We start from the raw sequence: 23878 nt of genomic DNA on the forward strand, positions 1-23878 counted from the left end.
ATTCATACTGCAGTCACAGGAGGGGGTTTTGATTTTTAGAATTAAGAGCTTGGTCACAATTAAAAATTCTTGCAAAAGCATTACAGTTTGGCTGTCCTAATGGATTGGTTGGCAAAGAAGTCTACACTTCGGCCTAAAAGCTGGGGTTGTCCTCAAAGTGACAATTTTAGCTTCTGAGGGTGTGGACTGCCTCGCTTCCTAGATGCTTTGCATTTGCTCAACTTGTCATGACTTTGATGATTTAAAACTAAAAGCAGATTAGAGGACAATCATCACTTTTTGTGGATATATGGCAGTCAACTCCTCTGTGAAAGCTGGATTCCAGACTAGACTCTAGGGACAACACTGGGTCAAAGAACACCACAGAATGAATCTAAAAATGTCGCAGCTTCATTAAAGTAATTTCAAACAATATTTTTGTTCCCAAAGAGACTGATTGCTCTCTAATGACAGTGCAGGGGAAGGAGAACCCCTGTTCTTTAGAATGAGAAAAGAATCTGATCATCAACAGGAAAGATAAGCATTTTCAAATGAATTAAATGTTAAGAAACATACGGTAAAAATTGTTACATTGTTTGTTTATTTTTTCCTGCCTGTATCTGAGTTTCTCACCTTTTATAATGACAAGAATTTTAGGACAGGCATGATGTCTTAGCATGTTCCCTGAAATCTTGGCCGCATTAGGGTTAATCCTATTGTCTTTAACGAGATGTGGCTTTACCTTCCCTTTTATACATCTACCACAACAAAACCTCAGACTGTAACCAGAGTTACATGTTATTAGAATGCAAACAATAATAAATGTTATAGAAAGGAGCAAAAAAAGGTTGAGAAAAAGATAAGGAAAGAAAGAGAAAAGAAGTGACAGCGAATAGAAAGAGATTTTTATCAGTCACTCGTTATTCCTTAATACTTCTTCACACTCTGGCCATTGATTCATGTTTGAAGTGATACATTTCGTTGACTCCTCCAGATAATGAATCTTTGGCTACTCTAGAGAATATACTGCATACCATCTTCCATAGACATATAACAAGATAGGATATATAGAAATAAAGACAATATTTCTAGGTTCCTAGTGTAAAAGCAACTGGTTAGTAGTAAAGCTCCTATAATCAGTTATTCATTAAACTGAGATGACATTTTTGTCTACTTTGGAAAAGACTGATTGCGACCTCCAAAATATCTGGCCCTGTCTGTGGTAATATAACTAGCACTGCTAGCAGCTTGCATTGCGGAGACCAGAACTTAATGAACATGCAAAGAGGAGTCACTCTTTTACTACTAGAGATGGTTTACTCATAAACAAGGAAATACCATAAAAACAGGGAGCGTGAAAAACTGGCTTGGCAGTCCCCTTCCTGCCCTTAACCTGTAGACAGACGAATGCAGCTTTTATGAAAGATATAGCAGTATTTTAAATCAAATAGAAAAAATAAAATCTGAAAAGAATAGAATGACAAAAGAAGCTTCAGAAGGTTTAGAATACAAGAATAATAATTTATTTTGAGTTATTAAGTTCAATGTTCAATTTTGGAGACAGTTACAAAAATTACTACTTCACTGCAATCTAAGTGACTTGTAGCAGTGTTAGCGTAACATTGATCTGTTTTGCCCCTTGCCTGCCTCTTCTTCATCCCCATCCACATTCAGAAGACTTTCTTATTCTTTATTACCAGCAAGAGAGGCAAAATAAATGGGTATCATGAACTATTATCGTTACTGGCATGTCTTGTCATCACTAGGCAAAACTTGGAAACACGACTAGCTCCGGGACAGGGATGCCTGTAGTCATACAGTGGCACAAATGTTCTGCAGGGAAGTGTCTGTTTGTCAAGCTGCTTTCATTCCAAATGCTAAACAAATATTATTCATCTCGGATTTGAGGGCCTAACATTTCTTATAGGCTGCATGTGAGTGAATGAAAAGGGGGAAAAACCTGAGAAAGACATGAGTGATTTGTGAAATACTGGAATATTTAAATGGGCTCTAAAATATTTCACCTGAAAGGGTTCTGAATTGTGCTAAGTAAATACTAAGAGGTGGGAATACACTGTAGCGCAGGTTAGCTACATCCATGCTACACTCAAAGTTATGATAAGGCTTCCATTTTTCCTGTTAAGAGACTCCATTCTCTTTAAAACATCAACAAGAAGAACCAAAAGGGAATTCCCTAAGGTCAGCTCTGAGGAAACATAAACCTCTAATTCAATAACTCCGCTACTGCACTGAAAAAGGCCTTATTATTGCAACATCCATATGGAGTCAATTGGACATTAATGACTAATCAATCCCTCCCCTTTCTATTCTACTTATAGTGTCACAAGCCATGTTTAGATTAGCCCATTTCCTGCTTAGGATCGCTCAAGATGTCTTTTGTTCTTTCAGGGCTGGCCTGATGGAGGCAGCTTAAACAAACACACGACCCAAGTGGTGCAGGAGTTATAAACTGCCATATGTGAATGAACAAAGGGGCCATACTAAAGCCTTTTGTGGTATTTGTTAATGTTTTTCATCTGAGTTTAAAAAGACCTAATGACTTTGTGGTGAGCTGATGCATGTGGCTCGTGGCTTTGCAAAATGAAGGAAATTCTAGCCAGTTATATATCAGCATATATTTTCCAAAGTGCCTTGTTTTCAGTTTTGGTGGCAGGGAGTTTACTTTTTTAGTACATTTGTTTTACATATGCAAGCAAAATTCTTAATCTCAATTAAAACACAGCACCAGTTTTCACAGCCATCCTCACAACCTGCATATATGTCTTTCCCCATTAGTCGCCATTTAGTCTAGAGCTGAAATTAATGGGGAGATCTCTTGCGTGTGTGAAATCAAATGAACCGTTCTCAGCTCTACCAGTGGTAGCAGTTCACTCACCAGTGTTTAAAGCTGAATTGTTAGTTGGGTCATATTGAATACTGAAACAATATTTCTAAATAAGTGATTAGCAGATCCATGCTCCACAGCCAGCCATGCCCAAATCTACATTATTTAAATTAATTAAAATTGCCAAATGCAACTGCTTTCTTGATGGCTTACGCGAACAGTTCAGATTCCTTGACCACATTTTACAGCAAAATTAACCCTCATGGAAATTTGGCATGGAATACAGCTAAAACAGTACAATAATCTTTTAAATTACATGGAATATTAATGGAATTAATTAGTGCTTATGGCCTAACTTAAACCCTCAGTGGCTTACGTAGTCCCACTTGTGCTTTAAGGCAAGAGCATGAGACGTTATTCTGTGAAGATCCACGAAACATGTAGATAGAAATTGGGATGAAGAAACAACTTCTACTGTAAATTCGGGGAGGTATGTAAGTGTCAAAAGATTTTTCAATCATGTGCCACTTGCAGACTTCAAGACCCTTCACAGAGGGTAATTAAATGGTAACAGCCCCATTCTGACATAGACATTATTGATAGAAAAAATGTGAAACATATTTAAGTTCAAAGTTATTCCGCCTAAGTAATGACACTAGAAGTAAAGGATTGCCAGTCATCAGGTCTAACTACGATCAACATTCCCATGAACACTATTGTTGTTTCCCTTTGATATTTCATTTCATACTCAAATAAGGAAAGTAAAGGCCTGCAGAAGGGAAAACCATGGACAAAACACCCCAGCCCAAGAGAAATATTACTAATAATTATTGTTAGGTATCTAAAAGATCTATTGATACTGCAAATTGTTTGGGTTTTGGTTTTTTTTGGTTTCTTTTCCAGAAAAACTGTTGTTCTAACAGCTGAGCAATTACTGCTACTATATTAATCATATTCAAAGACAAAACAATACAAAAAGGAATGAACTAATCTATTTAACATAAAAATGTTTCCATAAGACTAACAGCTTTATTGCCAGTGGAGCTGTTACATAATTTCAAATTTCTCGAGACATGACAGTGTCACCTGGAACATCCAGAAAACATGAGACTGATTTAAAACACGGGGATTAATTCTGCAGTCTTCAGTCATCCCTAACAGTTTTCAAAAAAAACCAACCCTGCCTGAACAAGGGCCATAGGACATGATCCATTCATATTTCTGTCAATGCTTTGTTTTGTTTTAAGACGGAGAAATGACAGACAGGAATTCACCACAGAGAAAAAAGGCAGCCTGACTTCATGTTTGATGGATGCTTTGTTCAAGATGTGGATGAACGTTGTTAACGAACAACTTTGCTTGCTTCTATGTAGCAAAACAATGAATTTTAAAAGCTTAAGTACAATGTGGTTTGTAATAGGGAACTACGTTTAACAATGGGAGAGAGGTTTACAAAACACCTCCCTCAAATTATGTGATATTAATGACATGCAGAATACTTTGCAAAAGGTTTTAATGTGTGTCGGAATCACTGCTTTAGTGTCCTATTTCCTGCATTCAAGCTGCAACTGAATTTGTCACCCTCTTGCATATGCAACATCATCCTTTGTATACAACTAATTCCCTCCATCCAGTGTTTGCTGCTCTCACTTGTCATATCATATCAGTAATTAGATGGCAAGAACCTAGGGCTAGGATACACATATGCCATTTCTTCTCGCCTTTCACATGGAGCGCTGATATAATAATAATTAATAATATAATTAGTAAATAATATATCATGAAGGGAGAGAAGCAAAAGCAGCATGGTAACAGGAGCTGTACGTCAACAAGTCATAATAAATGTTAGGAAAAACTCTTAAGGCTAGTTTTTCAAATATGCTCTACCTGTGCATTTGGGATTTGTGAGAGAAGCCACAAAGATGTTTTTACAAACAGGGCAATGGCATGTTCAAATATGTTGCCACATTTACCTGGTCTGGATTAAAAATGGGGGATTTGCCATGAAATATGGGCTTAGGTGAAAATTTACAAATTACTCTTTCTTGAAATCCTGCACTTCCTGTGAAACTACCCCTGCCAAATTGAAAACATAATCATTTAATATTTGCAGAAGCTGTGAAGATGCTGTAATGCCCACAAAACACACATTTTGGACCACTGCTTATGTAAAATTAAATCTAAGTACAAATTAAGAAAATGTTATACCCTTCCTACTAAGTTCTGCACTAAATGCTTGCTTAGATACTTGGCATATCTACGTGGAAGAAAGGCAGATGCTCTTAAACACTTTTCTATTGCTGAGACACTGAGGTTCCTGAAGGAGAAAATGGTGTGCAGTGTAAACTTAGGGAAATAGACAGTTGTACAAAGAAGATGACTTGTCTGAATCTATATCAATTGCTCATACTTAGCCAGAATATATGATGTTCTTTCCTTACTGTATTCATATTTCTGTTCTGCTCCCCGTGCTCGAGGAGGTAAGGAAGAAGGGCAAGATTCCTTCCTCCTCCGTGCAGTATGATATAATGGTGGCTTTCTCTGTCAGCTGAAAATTCAATTGTGCCTGGAAATGTTACGCTATTTTAGGCAGCTTAGCTAAGAATCAGGACCATGGTGTGTTTTACACCTGTGGTGGCTGTACATGAGTGAGAAAAAATGTTTTAAACCACTGAACTATATTTAATTTTTTTACTCACTCCACTTAAAAATAGCTAAGCAAACTGACTGATTCTTTCAGAATTTGTGACAATAATTTTCTCATGGGCAAAGATTTTCTATGTAAAATTGCAGCCCGCAGTTACTTTTTACAGCCTTGTTCTAAATTCCTGAAAATAACATTTTACTATATAATGGAAATTGTGACAAGCCCTTAACCATAACTGTGCTAATAGACACCCCTACGTAAAACTCGGGGCGTTGTAACAGTGGTTGGTTGGACAAAATCTGAAATTCTAACTAGAATTTTTTTAAAATAAGGGTACTATTCTATAAGAATCAATTACTATAGCATGGAAACAGCAAACGAGAAAGCCTCATATTTAGCAATATGAAAAAAATACCTAAGACAGTTGAAAATCAAAAGGTAGCACTTGTGGAAGACATCCAGATTTATTATTCTGAAAGCGAAAAGCATGCTATATGTTAAATATTAGTGTCTTGAGAGAAATAAGTTTCAATGCCATGAGAAGATCAGTCCACACACCCCCAGCTCAGATTTTTCAACACTCGAAGTGGGAGTTCCCCCTGTAAAATGTCGTGGGGATGCTGGCAACAGTGAAATTCATGAAGTGGTTGCCATCAGAAAAGTGATGGGATGGTTCTTAAAGACAGAACGTCTTATTCCTATCCTATTTGCAGGCGTCAAGTTACTCCAGGGCTGAGGCACTGTATCTCATCCAACACAACTGAAATACTGTGCTTAAGTACTTTATCCCAGATTCCTGATCTGTTATGAGTTATTCTGAAAAATTTAAGTGTATCACTCAAGTATCAGGCACAATCGAATAGATTCATGGATGTTGAAAATGGCAACCACAATTAATGAAGGCCACCTTTTAGCATCTGGTCTAATTAACAAAGATAATAAGTTATTTTATCTTTAAATAATAAAAATACACTTATGGGATTTTTTTTAATCAAAGACATTTAACAAGAATTCAGGGGAATAAAAATTCCAGTACTTGAGCTTACTGCATTCTCTCTGGAAACACTTCTTTGTTTTCAGACAGCTTTCACTGTTTTCTGATTTTCATCTTTCCCCTCTCAACTGCCATAGCAACTATTACAAATATTTACGTGCGACAAATACTGGCATGGAGAGGCATTCTTTCCTCCCGTATTTATGAAGCACTGTCACAAAAGTAAGTGATGCTTTGTCATGCATGTACTACCTGCTGTTTACACCTCTGCATAGGAGGGTGTTAAACAAGTTACCTCACAGGTTTGGATTGTGCTGGCAGCCTGCCAAGATTGATTTGCCTGCAAATTTATCATTCCCTTTCACCTACCTCTTCAGCTGCTCAAAGTCAACCTTTTATGGAGTTAAGAAGGAACATGTCACTCTTTTGCATAAGCATTTATTTATTATTGGGCCTATATGAGAATGCTGAGGCGTTGAGTATATGGTAGAGGTTCTCCTTTATGAAAGCATTGATCTGGTTTTTACTTAAAAGATTTGCAAAACCCAGGTGCTTGTCACGATGTCTGCTCTATCCCCAGGGAGGGACAAAATGAAGTTTTGACAGATGGACAGAAATTTGGAGCAGGACAAGGTGGTAGTTTCTCCTCACCCTTAGATTTCATTCATATGCTCCATTTGCAGCTCCTTTTTCTCATGTTTCTCCCCCCACGGCCAAGAAACTACCTTCTACATTGCAAAGACTACTTGTCTTTCCACAGTTAGCTCATTCCTCATCTCCACATGATTCCACATTCACTGCTGCTGCTGCCATCGTTCACTCATTGTTCACAGTGTTCTGGCAATTGGTTAAGTCCATGATGAGGCCTAACGCCATTTCTTTCTCTGCCATTCAATTTCCCTTGCTTTTGGGCAGGAAGAATCTCTCATTGTACTACAACATGCCTTGTAATGTGGCTAGCCCAAGTAAAATATGAATGGGAGTGCTAATTTTATGGACATAATAAAACAGACTGCTATTAACTGCTGCAAATATTGAACAATTCATTGACTTTGTATGTTGGTCAGCAAATCCACCATCTGAAATGCTGCAGAAATGGGTTCTGCTGAATAGAAGTATGCAACTTTTAAAAGCAACGGTGAACTTGTGCTCCTCTAAGCTTGGGTTCAGTTCCAAAGTCAGGTTCAGGTCCAAAGTCAGGTTCAGACCAAAACCTTGTGTATATCTGAACTGGAATTAGTAAAATCAAGCCAGGGCTTACTACTGGAACCAGCCTATTACCAATGGTTATGCAGCTTGCAGTCCCCAACTGGCTTGGAGTCAGCCTACTTGGGGCATGGTCAAAGATACCATAATCAAACAGATAAGGCTTAAAGCTATATAATCTCAAACAGTGATCTGGTATATAGAAAAGCACAATCTTTAAAGCAATCTTTAAAGTAAGAGACAGCAGGCAGTGAAAGGGAGGGCACAAGCACCAAGGAGGACACAGGCACTAAGTCAATGCATTTAAGATAAGCCGGTACCAATACCGTGCCAAGGACTCCAAGATACCTCTTAATGACTGACTCAACATCTAGGTTTCGTAGCAAAGGTTATCCTTTGGAAGACTTTGAAAAGTAATAGTTTAATACGAGGATAAAGTAATCACAGAGATACAGATAAAGTGGACAGACAGATCCCACCACAGTATTTAAAATTATTTTTATCTAAACTAGCAGGCATGTACCTGTCCTCAGAACCATGGTCCATGCTTAACACACACTGGTAGATTAGTATCAAAGGAAGAAACAGCAAGTGCTAAACAGAAAGTTTACAGAATCAAGAAAACTACCACATGAGAAAAAGAACAAATGAAAACCTCAAAATCAGACTCAGAAGAAAAGGTCTTTGTGTGTATTGTCCCAAATGGCAAACTGTGAGGCCAAATATTTAACTCGCAAGCCCCTGATTCTAATATAGTAACACAAATGAACATGGAACCAAATATTAAGTACTAATACAGCATTTGCATCTATTTCAATTTGCATTATAAAAATGAATTTTGCTTCACTATGCATCTGATTTTTCACTTGAGAAAACAGGATACAGAGAAGTTATTTCTCTTTTACAAAATCACAGTGAGGCGGTGGGAAAACAATAACATTCAGATGGTTTTGCCCTGAACCCAGGATCCAATCAAGAAAACTGTATTTTAACAGATCCAGTTCTTTGGCAGGAATGAAGATCATGTCTTGATGGAATTCGAATCCCTGACTATGACTGCTGAAGGAAACCACACTGCAACCTGAGCTAAGGTAAAAATCAGTAATTGTCAACAGGAATTTTAGGTCTATTCTGCAGATTTCTATCTACTACAAAACAAAATATTAACATACTTCCTACAAATTTCCAAAGCATTTGACCACAACCACAAAAACAGAAGGATCCATAAACATAGAGCAAACTATACAAGGACAAGATCCATAAACATGGAGCACATTTTATGATTCAAAAGAAGCAGCACTATCACCAAAAGTGAGCGTCTGTGAAAGGAGTATCTTTTTTTAGAACTTGAAGCAAAAACCTATATTCAGATCATCCAATATTCTCAGATAACTAAGAACTAAATACTTTAGGCTCCCCCAGCTGGAATTTAAACAGGGCTCACCTACGTCTTCTGACTATATTCTACACGCTTTGGTCAGTTGATGTATGTCAGTCATGTTGAAAAAGTGGTTTTAGCTACAGCTAGATTCAAAGCTGTCTTGGTGCGTCCATGCTAGTTAGCTGTATTTCAGTAGTGACATCTCAAATGCTCAAAATTATGAAGCCGCCTACAGAAAGAATGATGTTTCCTTTAAAATGATGAGGTTTGGAGAAGAAAAAATCCTTGTTTAGTTCTATAATTGACTGTTGTTTATAATTTTGCATACCAGCCACCGAACATTTATGAGGCTCTCAAATCATGTTTTTGAATTTTGCTAGCTACATATGTATCATATATTTTAACATGACAACTGGGATTTCCAGGTAATGATATAAGTCTAATAGCTGTGGATTATTCATCAATGGCATCACAGTCAGTGGCAATGTTTTTGAATACCGTCTGAGCATGATTTTTAGTATAGTTAGCCCAGTCCTGCTGGTGGCTAAGGAAGTAATAGAGATGTTGGTTTATGTCATATTTAATATAAAACTCTTGTTGATGATTTTCAGGCCTCCATTCAGAAGACAGTTAGGTCATTATGAGTAACACAAGCTTTGAAAATGACTTCATAAGCTAGGTCATCTCTGGAAGTATACCTAGCTACTATTAATCTTAAAAAAGGTTTCAAACACTGGGCAGGGACAACAAGTTAAGTCTTAAAAGTCATTCTGCAGTATCCTTTCATATTTGTCTTATAATTGCATGGAGATAAATTTAAAGAATTTCAAGACTTGTCTTATAATTCATGATTCAAAAAAAATATACATGTAGCTTCAGCTTCTGATCAATGACCCAGTACCGCAAGCACTCCTAAAATTAAAGGAAAACATGACTCTGATCCTGTCAAACTCAGATCACTGCCATATGTTATAGAAAAGATATAAGGAGTAAAGAGAAATCATTGCTAGATACTATTACAAAGGCATTCCATAAAACACAGAAGTCTGGTGATATTTCTTATAACAAATTACTTGAACCTTAAAGGCTGTGTCAAAGCTATGGGAACCAGGAGCACTTCCCAGATTTGCACTAACTTGGCTGCCTGCTGGGATGGGACAGACAAATATCATGTCTCTGCACACTTTAGTTTCCTTTGAAAATGCAGGTGTGCACGTAGGCGGGGAGTGGAACTGCACTTCTGTAGCTCCTTTAGTCTACATCAGTTGGGGGATCAGGATGAAGCCCAAACTGCACCTTCCCCCCAGTTTATGCCCAGCAGTGGGACTAAATTTGGAGTCCTTGGCTCAGGAATAAATCTGTTACACCACTCCCACTGACACCCACCACCCCTCCACCCCAAAGTAGTCAATATATCTTCTCTAGATCTAGTAAATTTGGTAATTCTGAAGTTCTAAAATTGTGGTGATGGGAGTAAAACCATCTCACAGATCTAATGGCCACGCACGCACTCCATCACAACTGCACTTGGGCCTCAGAGATCTGGATGTATTTCTGGTGAAGAAAGATAGGAGGTTAAAAGTTGACCACCGATACGTTACTTCAGAAATCTTTATTTTCTACATGACTTATTTATGTAAAAGCACACAACAAAACACATAAATATTATCTAAAGATGTCTACAGCAACCTGCACTCAAATGATATTTTAAAAAAGATTGAAAGTATGGAACAATGACAAAACAGAAAGGAAGTAGTGAAACACACTAGGTCTTTGAAGAATATGACTATGGCTATTAGGAACCTTTGACACCTAGTTGAGATTGTGACCTTGGCAACACACTAAAATGCAACAAGGCTCTCTTCTCAAAGGAGGCCAAAGAAGAGCAACAAAGCTGGTGAAGGGTCTAGAGAAAAAGTCCTGTGAGGACCAGCTGAGGGAACTGGAGTTGTTTAGTCCAGAGAAAAGAAGGCTGAGGGGTGACCTCATCTCTCTCTACAACTACCTGAAAGGAGGTTGTAGCCAGATGGGTGTTGGTCTCTCTTCCCAAGTAACAAGCAATAGGATGAGAGGAAACAGCCTCAAGTTTAGATTGGATATTAGGAAGAATTTCTTCGCTGAAAGGGTCATCAAACACTGTAACAGGCTGCCCAGGGAAATGGTTGAGACACCATCCCTGTAGGTTTTTAAAGACATGTAGACATGGCGCTTAGGGACGTGGTTTAGTGGTGGACTTGTTAGTGTTAGGTTTATGGTTGGACTCGATGATCTTAAGGGTCTTTTCCAACCTAAATGATTTTATGATCCTAAAGAATAAGTTGTCAAGTTTCTTAGTAATTGAAACTTGACTGAAACAGAGACATATGGAAGCCCAAAATAATAGCAACACACATAAAAAACTTTGTGACATGGCAAACCTAGAAAGATGTGTAATAGTTTCGTGACAATTAGAAGCATTAAAATTCTGGAAGACAGAGTCTGTGGTACAGTACATCAGAGGCCACAGTTTAACTGCTGGTATTTCAGCAGCACTGTTTTCAATAGACTTCCACTCTAAATGACACTAGAAGTGTCATCTCTTAGCTAGATTGCTAAAGGTAAGGGGCAAAACTTGGGTGATATTTTAAAAGGCTTCTTTTTAATATCCAGCTAATACCTAAATTCACCTTGTCTGCAAGTAGAAGGGCAAATAAGCAGCTCAGTTTTGAACTCCTACCAGTGTTTTTTTCAGATCAGCAGAGGTATTCGTCCAGCACCTCTTTTCCAGAGACATCTCTTGGCTGCGAAACAAAGTCTGGAAATCTGAACCCATTCACGAACTCAGATTTCCCACGTGGCAACACACCATGCCTCTAACTGCCCCGCTAGCTCTAGAAAGACATGTATGCTGTCCTTAAAGTGGCACACATCACTGTAGCTTGGGTTACATACGTCAAAGCTTCGTTCTGCACTATCCAGTAACGGGGGGGCTGTCAGTACCACGAGGTGTATCAACATACTAAATTAAGGATACTAGAAAGAGAAAGGATGAATTGAAGGAAATGAGGTAAGAACAACAAGAAAGTTGTCAGGGACTCGATGTCATATGAACCAGTAACTGTGTATCTGTAAGTATTCTGTTGCAACTTTTCATCCCAACGGAGGAAAGAAATATCCTTCAACGTGCTGAAATACGAGAAGTTGCTGCAGGATGGAAATTCCTTTACAAAGCACTTTATAAATAACTGATTAGTCAACAAGTACTTTTGAAAATCCATATATCTCCTAAGCCCTTTTTTCTAGAAAGAAAATCATTGCAAAACATCTGCCTGAAAGCTATTTTTTACCTACATTCTGTTCGTTATTTTTCTGTTTAAAGACAATACAACAGTGGCCAATCATATCCAATAAAGGATGAATAAATGAACCTCATATATGATAGCTCCCTAAAAATGAAAATCTGGAAATTATTCGTTTTATTTGGAACAAATCTGAAAAAATCTGAAATGTCTCATTAAGGTGCTAGCCTCTTTATGAATATTATTTGTAATAAACGGCTGATGAGCTTCAATTTAATCTTACTGTTGTGAGACTTTAACTGGACCATTTATTTCTGGGTCACAGATAGAACAGAATATGTGATCACAGGAATATTTCTCTATACAGAAAATATTAATCCCTTTTTATCAGTAAAATTCTGTAACAGTATTTCAAGAATCATTTGAAAATAACCCTATTTGTCACCAATCACAAATTTATTGGTCCTATTTTTCTGATCCAATGAAAAAAGCAAATTTTTAACCTGTCAGATGTTTGGATATTAATGGAAAAATTTAGAGATGTTCTAACCTTTTCTCAAGAACAATGGCATAACTAGAAGTTGTCAGATTAAAAAAGAGCAAAATGATTCTCAAACAGAAGTAAATTGAAGAAGCAAAACGTTACATAATATTCTATCTGAACAGTACATTAATCTTACTACAGTGACTGGTAGGGTTCCTATCTATCTACATGTTCTCTTCCAATGTATCATAGGGTAGAGAGGCTACCAGTGGCATCCACTTTCAGAGCTGCTAGAGACTAAACTCAGTCTTGATAAACACTGATTTCCACCTGTGGCTTGACACTTTATGCCTGATATATAGAACTCTCACTGAAATGAGTGTAAATGCACTGAAGGTTTATATCATGAAAAAGACATTTTCATATAGAAAATGTGAAATATTCTTGCATTATCATTTGACAGCTGCCTGACAATAAAATTGTGCTTGCTGTATCTTGAACAGTTTGCGAGTGCACTGATGAGTAGACTTCTTAAAGAGCCCTAACTTTCGTCAAAGCTGCTAAACCATTAAAAACTGGTGGAAAAAAAAATATGTATATATTGCCTTGCTGAGATAATTTTCTCAATGTTTCCTACATTTTTATTAATAATATAAAATGTAAGCAATTAATTGACAGCTGCTGGAGGAAAAAAAATAGTTGCATTGCAGAAGGGCTTAGAGGGCTATACAGTCCTTTTCATGTATCTGCCCTTTACTATGGATTTTTTACAATCTCACGAAAGCACACAGAAATCATTCAAGTGTTACCGTGGGATGTAAGCTAGACAGTACTTCTGACACTGGCAGCATTTCAGCCATACTATTCTGTGATGCTGTGTCCAATAACCCACAGTCAAAATTGCAACTCACCTTCTGCATCTTCTGGCCTTGTAAGATCGATGACACCAGGGCCCAGTTTTCCATCTTCATTGGGTTTCCCTGTTAACTGTGGGCCTAAATTTTCAAACCTTGTTCTTTCCTGGAAAAGAACAGAAGTAGCCTTAATGCTCCGTACAGGCTAGCTCTCATTATATGCCTGTGCATAGGCGTGTGTACTGATACATGCCTTATTTTTAAAATCTGAACAAATAATGAGTGCATTCAATCAGAATTTTAACTCAGGGACAATTTTTTACAGATTCGGAATGTTTGCATTTATGAAAATCAGTTTTAAATGTGAAACATATACAGAAACTTTGAGATTATTTTGATCTGCACTGCCATAATGCCTAAACGCTTGTACATGCAAATACAAAACACTCTTGGCAGCAAACAGTGCTGATCGATGCTGCTCACTTTGTCTTTCTACTTATTTTCTAACTTAAACTGGAAAAGACAATCAACATTTGGGAGACATGAAAATTCAGAAGTTGAAAGAAGAGTTTCTATTAAAATATACTGCTAATTTAATCGAAAAAGCACTTTTTCCCCAGTGTGAAATTCAAGTTTGCATTCATACCTCTGAGAAAACACAAGTCTGAATTTTATGCAAGAAGTTTTCAAAGACAAGTATTTGAAAGAAGGAATAATAGATGACAGAACTGATATTATTATTTTGTCTAGGAATTTAAATTGTACCTCAGTGGAAAGGGAACCTAAGGAAAAAAAAAAAAAAAAAAGGAAAAAGAATGCACACTCCTAGAAAAACAGAAAGCTTTTGAGAGCCAGAGACCTCCATAGGAAACCTGGAACTAGGAAGTGGAAACTGAAAGGTATTTTATGTATTAACCCAGTTCTTCAATCAAGTACTGGACAAGGGCACTATAAATGACAGTGTAATATTGTCTCACAATGGTAGTCTCTGTAGTACTGTGTATCAGTAGCAAAGCGTTCAATGGTTATCATTAATTTAGCGTTCTCATTTGAAGGAACATAGCATGTTTTCCCTCTTGCCTTGTTGTTACGTCTTCAGACTAAACTTGGCATTATGTTGTACTTGTGAATGAATGAAACCTTGTTGTTCATTACTATGAAACAATATTAAATGTCATGTCAGCTTGAATTTACAGACATGAAATACCAGCTTTCAGCTCTACGAACAGTTTCTCCATGTTATACTTAATGCATTATGCAGAAGTAGAGTGCTGATTTCTGTTCAGTCTATTGTTCAATGACCTAGTTCTGTGCTGTGCATATTAGACATAAGAAAACATTAGGAGTTTCTCTCCTGCAAGATGGTTATAGACTTGAAAATGTTCTTAAGGACAAAACACACTTGATGGCCTTGACTCCTCATTTGCTCTACCTCCAAATACTTATGCTTTCCAATGTGATTAATTTTCTATTATCATTATCTTTCAGTAATAAAACCCCACCAGGCCAACAACTGAGGAATTCTTTTGATTCCTCATTCTTTTGATTCCTTCACCCATGGATTTTTTTAAATTATTTTCTGTTTAATTTGCAGAGGAAGACAAGAAAGCACAACCTGACACTGGATTTGCCACAACATGCAGCTGAGGCATTTCAGGTACTAACTGCATTTCTGAAAGTTCCTCAGAGTCTTCTAGATGTTGAACAAAATAACTCTGCATTTTATATTTGGTTAACTTCTTAACTTATTTCCTTCTGTAAAATGTGTGGTTGATGAAGAAGCTTACATATACAAAGGAACTCATACGAAAAGAAAGAGTTACAAATGAAATGTGACTGCAGAAAGGCACTGCAATACTAGAAGCCCAATATTTTACTGAAAGATGTTCTGCAGTGTAACAATACACCTGAACCATCAGGACGGGATCTGTTTTACTGGTAGACAGAATAAAAAATAAGTTTGTCAAGGATTCTGCGTTCCATTGCAAAGGGCTGATTTGCAGTTGAGATAAAACCAAAGATCAGTACTGAGAAAACAGCTTTTGGCACATATATTGTCTCTTCCAAAATATTTGCACTAAAAGCTTTTTCTTAAGGATCTTAATACAGCACCTGCAGTATTCTTGGAAGAACAGCCTTTAAGTGTGTTTCAGAAGGAGAAATACCTTTCTGCTATAAAAATCAACAGACTCTGCTACATATCAATATGCACATTTGAAATATCTTTCTAGTCATTCATTCTCTTTGATTTTACCAGAAAATATTCTGTTAAAAAAAAAAAAAGAAGAAAAAAAGAAAGTTTCTGAAAGAATATCAATATTTTGACATGGAAGGAGAAAAGGGAAAATTACATGATAAGGTTCAGGAACAGTAAAATGAAAGCACTTACACCATAAAAATACCAGCTCTTGTCAAACAAAGGAGATGTACTTATAGTTATTTCATAACCCCCTCCATCTAATTCATAAAAAGCTGTAACAAAGCTAGCTATATTTAAGTCTTTGAAATGCCTTTTGAAGTCATTCCTTTGCTTGTGAAAATAATCTTCATAGTGATAGTAAAAAAAAATTAAATATTTGCATTGGGTTTAGACAAATTCAGAGAACTGTAAAAAATAGAAAAACATTACTCCATACTAATAATGTTGTAACCTAGCCGATGCCTTCACAATTCCATGAAATACAACAAATTCATATGAGAGGAAACTTGTCCCACAAGGCTCCAATCCTTTTTTGACGGGATTTGTCTTTGCTCCTGTCTTGAATTCATCCTAGGGAGAATAGTTACTTGCACTAAAAATCCTTTTTCCTATTATGAGCAAGGACTGAGAGGAAGATTGATTCTGTACATAATATTCCTACACAAACAAAAAAAAGACATAGCTTCATTAGAAGTAAATGGCTATACATACCTGCACTAACAAATATGTTACCTACAAGGGCGTTATATTTGCCCACATTTACATTGACTACTGGATATATTGCTACCTCCCTAACCTATATTAATAGAAAATTTTGGTGAGTTTGTAATAAAGTGTACCCGCTATGGACAGTGCAGGTTTTTTGTTTCCTGCGAAAAAGCATTTTGGACCTTTCTTTTGAACGGATTTTTTGTACTGGCTATGGAGCTTATACTGTATAGTCACATTAAGTTTCCCCATTTACATTTCAGAAAAAAAGGTTTAGGACATGACAGTGACAACCCTTTCTCACGACTAGATCAACACGGTCCATCGGAGTTTGCACTAGAAAACTGAAAGCTCTTCCCAGCACAATTCAGATCCTTTGTGCTGCTTTATATGTTGAACACACAGTAAAAATAATCACTTCTTTAAAATGAGAAAAAGAAGAGAAAAAAAGATTCTTCTTAGCAGCCAAATCTTAATTTTCCATTCTGTGATATGATTAGGTACTTATTTATGCGTTGTCAGTCACAAACATGCAGAAAACGTAAAAGTTATTGAAAAAATTAAAGTCTGCTCAACTGTCTTGCAGGACTGTTGGTTCTCTAAGTGCTTTGAAATTATGATGTATGAGGTAGATGTTGCATATTAAATAAAGATATTTAAATTATAAAGCCCCCGTTAGTGAGAGCTGATGAATGTTAAATGTTATGAGCCACAAGGCTGTGGCATCCATCATATTCACATATTATCACAGTCAGTGATGGAGCAGCCCCAGTGATGACAGATAGACTGCTAGATAGTTATCCCTTATTTCCAGAGTCGCCAAGCAAGCCTTTCAACCCCTTTGGCATTATTTTTAGCTTTGCATTAAATTAGCAACTTTTCCGTCACGTTCTGGCAGAAAGTATCAATTCTTTCTTCACGTATGGAAGGTAAAAGAATGATTTAGGGAAGCAAGGAGTAAAGGAAGAGGAAGCAGTAGCCCCCACCTCTGAAAAGGTTGCAAACTTCAGATGACTAGAAACAAATATAAAATTGTGATCTTGTGAAAGAACAGCAATGAAACAGTAAGCACACAATAATGGCTTTTCTCTGCACTTAGATAAAAGCTGAATTTTTGATGTGCACAGTATATTTTCATAAAATTTTATATACTATGTTTTATACACTTATTGGCTATTCCATAATAATGTGTGTGCTAACAGTAAAATTGCTCTTAAATTTATGTGTGTTATTTATACGTTCCCACGTAACAATGCTTTTTGTTGTAAAAAATATTCTGTTTATTAATGTAACTTTACAACCACTGCATCCAAGATCCGTGGTAAATTAATGACATTTTTATTATTTTATAGTGTCATTAAATTTTTACTGATCACTCCATCAAACAGAAGCAATAAAGGCCATAATGCAAACTGGGACACTTAGATCAGGGGAGCAGGAAGGCATTCCATATAGTCTGAAGTAAACGGCTTGCTATAAATGATATTTATACCATCTTTAAGGATGTGAGAATACTTGGACAAGTTTGGCAAAACTGTTTCTGTAGTACTGTGGATTGTGTACTTAAATAACAGTTTACTTGCCAGCAAGACAATTTTTTTTTCAAACCATATGCGAGAAGATGACTGATTGCATCCATCTCTTGAAAAATAATATACGAAATGTAATAATACACTGGGCACCCCTCCCCTCTGGATTACCAAGACTGATCCGACTATACCCATGCCTCAAATTATTTCAACATGCTTGCTTTTTCCACATCTGAAATGTATGCTTAGTCTGAAATGGAAAATGGCATGCATACTGATCGTTGTGTAAAAGATGTAAAATATATGTATTTTTTGCAAACAAATACTTTTTATTTAAGTAGACATGTTTCGACAATGATGTAATACCTTTTATTTCAATAGTCTAGCATGGAAGCAGTTACCAACATTAATTTAAAGAGCCAGTTTCTAGAAACTGAATTAAAACAGGTCATTCACAGAAGCCACAGAGCATTTGACAGAAGGGATATTATTTTTCTGAGGACAATACTTTAGTTAGAATCACTACAAATAATTATCACATGTTGTCTTTATGCATGAAATGTATTTCAATTGAACTATTAGATACTAAATGTTCTAGTGGCTCATTTGCTAACTGTGATCTATTCCCTTCATGTACCATGGACAGTAAACAACAGCCAAACAATTTACTATATTCAAAACATAAAAAGGACATTTTCAGCAGAACACAGAGAAAAAGATTCCCAGTTTGAATAAGGAGGAATCACAAAACCTTTTTCTTGCCCCCCTGGAAAGTCAACATACAAACAGCCCAAGCTTTTCACCTTCTTACTACTTTTTAACAGCTAAGGCTGAAAAGTTAAATTACCCTCCACTTAGAATCTTTTGCAACATCTTGGCACAGCAGGGATAATTACAAATTGACTTTCAGCCTTATCTCTGGATATTTTAGTTATTATGGGTGGGAAGTTTAAACATTAACCTTATTACAACAATGTCAATCATCCTACTGGTGTGTAGGCATGCAACTGCTGGAATTCTTTGGATGGCAAAGTAGATAAACACAATAGTGGCGTTATTGTTACAATTAAAAGCAGGCCTTTGGTTTTGCAGAACTGTAGTGAATATGTAGAACTTGTTTTCAACATCATAGCAGCGGGAGTTGCTCCAAGAAACCGGAGAAATTAAATTAGCCAAGTAGGCAAACTTATTGTAGAAATGCTGATATTTTAAGATACTACAAGATACAAAATATATCTTTTCCAGCCACTGATTTACAGGTTGCAAGAATGAAGGACATGCCGAGTTCTATGACGCTGACACAACCAGATGTTTTTTATGTAAGTGAAACACCTGAATTCAGGAACAAGAGAGGGACAGTTCAGTGAATTTTCGAATTGACATACTGCTGTTTTCAGTTTTTGAAGGTCTCTATGTTCATAAATTGTTCCAATACTATCTTTGTATGCTGAACATACAGCATGGACTAGCATCCCTGCTACAGAATACAGATTTTTGTTACATTATGGTGCCTCAAAGCAAACAGCTTGCTTGAAAAGATGTGGGGAGAGAGAAGCCATGAGGTCTTCTTTTAAATATATTCTTCCATTTTAAGCATAACTGAAAAGTAAGAGATTAAAAGCAGATAATAGGAAATTTACACTAAAATTTCTTTGCCTGACTGGCGGACTTCAGCTGGCTTCCAGCTGACAATGTGACATATGGAAGACCATCACAAGCAGAAAATACTCCAAAGTTGTTCAGTAACAGAGTTTCATAGTGATTGTCATGATATGGGACTTTCTTCTTTTAAGACCCAAGTTCTGGAGTCAAAATTGAGAATTGCGATTTCATCAAAATTTAGTGTCTAGAAAAAAGCTTGAAACTGGAGTGCTAAAGGCAAAAAAATTCATCAGATAAATAAATGCAAACCCAAAGGGCCTACTTGCAAGCACTCTCTTTAGCTAATTATTTTGGAAGTCTCATTTCAAGGATCAGAATTCCTAGAGCCTCTGGTTAGTGTGAGCAGTAGCCATCTTGATCTCCAAACACAAATAAGGATTTTGATGAATTCCCTGATTATTGGGAGCATTCAGCACGTACTAATAAGTTAACAGACTTCAGTGCATTGAAGCTTGCCTTTAAAAATAAGCATATGAATTTAAAAATACTTTAAAAAGCAAAAAAAAAGAACAGATAGCAAATTTCCACCTAAGTAGGATATTATACCCTCCTACACATGAAATATTGACATACCCGTAACTATTGCCACACTTGCAGGCACTCCTAAGCTATGGATCTGCCCTGGTTAGATTACTTTCAACAGGATTACTGCACTTACTGAGCCCCCTTAACCAAATGCTTTATGTCTTTGTTCATATGGTTTTAATATGGTTTTAACCAATTGCAAGGTTATTTATAAGTTTGCAACTCCCCAGTAGTTAGAGTTATGAAGCGTTCAGACTTAAGCATATCCAGTTGTGTGGTAACCCAACTACTGCTTTCATGCGGTTTCCAACTTTTTATTCATGCACAAAGGCATGATGCATGGCAGCATCTGAGAACTTTCTGATTAACTCTTTGTTTCAGCAGCAAATTCGTACAGCAGCCTAAATTACACATCAACTGAAATGCAAAGATGTAAAAAAAAAATCAAAAAAAAATCACACAAACTGTGGAATTCCACCTTAGACTGATGAGAAGTCATTAGTCCTTGAAAAAAAAAGGGACAATCAATTAAATTAACAGCTGGTAAATGAAAAGCAAACAAAAGGAGTTAGTACTTTAAACTCTGCATAATACGGCTGTAGAATTCACTAGAGGTCAGAAAGAGTCCAAAGCTTGGGCTGTCACTTGTTTTTAAAAGACCTGGATAATTTTATGACTGTTAATAACATTTGTAGTAACACATGCTAAGATAATCAAATCTTATGTTCCAGAGTGTAAGCTGTTCAACTGTCGGGGTCAAAGAGAAATTCCCTCGTTCTCTCGCTGCTGCCTTCCCTCCTGACCAACATCCACAGATGATTAACTGGGAGCCTTCTAGGGAGAGAAGTTAATTTTCTTTTATGACATCAGGTATTGCTTACTAGATTTAGGGGAGAACTAGTAAATGGTATAGACCAAATCTATTTACCTTGTAATTAGAAAGAATCTGAATGCAACCATTTAAAAAAACACACTTTCCTTTAACGAAACACATACATGTGCATTTTTGAGAAACAGACAAAAATAAACACAAATTACAATTAACACTTCTACTAGGAAATAGCAGGACTGGAATTTTTTTTCTGTGCTGTAAAGTGATTAATGGAAGCAATTCAATAGGTATTCTTGGACTTTTGGAATGGTCATTCAAATTTCTAACATTTGAGTTACAAGAATAAATGCATAAGTACATGGTAAAACAAAGGGGTTTTTTTCCTAGTAGACTAAATACTACAGAGGAATAATAATATACATTTTGCTATATTTCAGTTTAATTAAGCAGATGATTGGACCTTGTCAATTATGGTGTCACTTTCACCAAGTATTTAAAAATGGAGACATTGAAATGACATGGAAGTGTATGAAAATATTGTTACCAAATTTAGACAATGCCATGATTCTGTACATATATCTACATGCTTCCCCAGACTTTTCTGTTTGTGACTAACTTTCATTAAAAGTATTATCATGCATTAGAATCAGAACAGAATTTAGAAGATCAGAGATCTGGTTTCTAGCCTCAAAGCTGTGAATCTACTTTTCTCTTAATCATCTAGTAATATATTCCAGGCTGAAAACACAGCTTTAGCAAGAAGCCACAGCAGTATAACAACCAGCAAAACTATTCTAGGTTCAGCACAACAATTTTTTTGGAATGGAAAAAAAAAAAGGCAGAAAAGAAGTCACCAATTTCAATTTCATTGCGGTGTTCTGCAAACCTCAACAGCACAAAGCAAATTCAGCTGCCCTCCACACAAAGTTGGGAAAAGAGAGGTCTTAAAAAAATCCAGAACACACACACAGACATACACACACACCACTGGTCAAACATCTTGAGAGGCAATACGATGTTCTTTTGTGAACAATATGGAAATGAAAGTGCATGCAAACAGACACATATATATATGTTTGATTTTAAACCTATAAAAGCTAAGAAAAAGACAAATGATGTTGTCATAGATACTTTCATTCCATCATTTCAACTGTGCTTTATCATAGGCACATGTCAGATTTTGTGACATGATCAAACAATACTGGAAAAACTGTGATAAAAATGGACTACATGATGCCATAATCAATTATCAAATAGCAATAAATGCACTTTTCCTACTCTACATGTGGATAGTAGTTATAAAGATTTAAAAGCAAATATTTCAAATACTCTATTTGCAAGTGATTTTATAATTAAAGAACTAAACTTCAGGGAAAATCCTAGTATGAGTTTTGTGCATTTTATTTCAGCAATCTTTGACCCTAAATATTGTTGCATATTGTAAGTATAAATTCCAATAGCTCCATTAGGGTAAATCCTCCAGTGCTTTGGAAGTGCAGATACCTAACTCAGATACTCTGAATGAGTCACTGGGGGTACCTACCCCTTTTGTTTATCTCTATAAGCAATGCAGGCCTCTAGACAGGGCTGTTCCATCCTATTTTCAGGAAGACACATGAAGTAGTTTAAATTGGTGATGCAAAAGACACTTGGGCTTAAATGTTCATATTCATATTTAGAATTAGAAATGCAATCAAGGCAGTTAACAAAATCCCACCAAATGCTACTGTCTTCAAATATATGCCTTGCCTTGTGCTGGATGTAAATATATAATTGCATACCATGCATATATAGATTAAGTAGGCTTTTTCTGTATTTATCAATCTGATTTTTTTTTATTTTGTAGCATTTTAAGTATACTTTTTCAAGGTTGCATTTTATGATTGCTACTTATATATTACTCTGTTTATACTCAGGCCTTTTTTGTTATGTTCAGAGAGAAAAGAAAGCCATCACTAAAGAATAAGGATGGGTGACAATGGAACAATGATAATAACATCATTATGCAGTGTTTTGCCTCTTGTACCACCATCACTGCCATGTTTTTCTCTGATTATTTCAGCCTCAGGAAAATGTGCTGCTTACTGTTTATGTCAGGAAGGCAAGATTACTGTTTGCATGATTACAATATCAACTATGATGTACGTAATACCTGTGATAATGTAGATGTACCCCTCAACTAGCTCCTGTCTTTAATCTTCATTCAACAGGAAAAAAAAACTCACAAAGAAAACAGTGAGTTGCAAATTCTTGCAGCCTCGTATAGGCCTTAATCTTTTAAGGTGCTGAGTACTTTCACTCCGGTCCAAGAGAGGCCTCAAGGACATGGATAGTCACTACTTAACTCCAGGGGAATACTTATGTGCTTATATTAAGAATGGACCAATGCACTTCACTGACTCGGGGCCAAAGGGCGTAGTTCTCATATGTTTATACTGAATCTGAGAAAAAAAAAAATTAAACAAACTTCTTTCCAGGTGAAAAAGATGCTTTCCCCTTCTTATTGATTACTCCTTTTTCCCTCTGAGACAGGTAGGTTGAAAGCCTTCTCATATGAAGAAGAATTATTCTTGTTTAGGAATAAAACAATAGAAAGCCAAGAACACAGTCCTGTAAGGATTTATGCAAGTGGTCAAGAACTTGCATTAACACTGTCCTAGCTGAAGGCAAAGGAACAACTCCCTATCAGTGAAATTGCTATATTTACTTGCTTATCTTTCTAATACAATCAGAACTAAGTTGCTCATAATTTAC

General features: G+C 36.4%; 1 protein-coding gene across 11 annotated transcripts in view; it reads right to left on the minus strand.

Annotated features, from left to right (window-relative positions):
* SOX6 (SRY-box transcription factor 6) overlaps window positions 1–23878 on the minus strand; it is a 381266-nt gene that overhangs the window by 21556 nt on the left and 335832 nt on the right. For all 11 annotated transcript variants that reach the window (XM_063331731.1, XM_063331728.1, XM_063331729.1 and 8 more), the window contains one exon: window positions 13726–13834. In XM_063331731.1, the coding sequence (XP_063187801.1) occupies window positions 13726–13834 (109 nt within the window). The remainder of the gene's footprint in view (window positions 1–13725; window positions 13835–23878) is intronic.

This window comes from Chroicocephalus ridibundus, chromosome 4 (genome assembly GCF_963924245.1).
Source record: "Chroicocephalus ridibundus chromosome 4, bChrRid1.1, whole genome shotgun sequence".
NCBI lineage: Eukaryota > Metazoa > Chordata > Aves > Charadriiformes > Laridae > Chroicocephalus > Chroicocephalus ridibundus.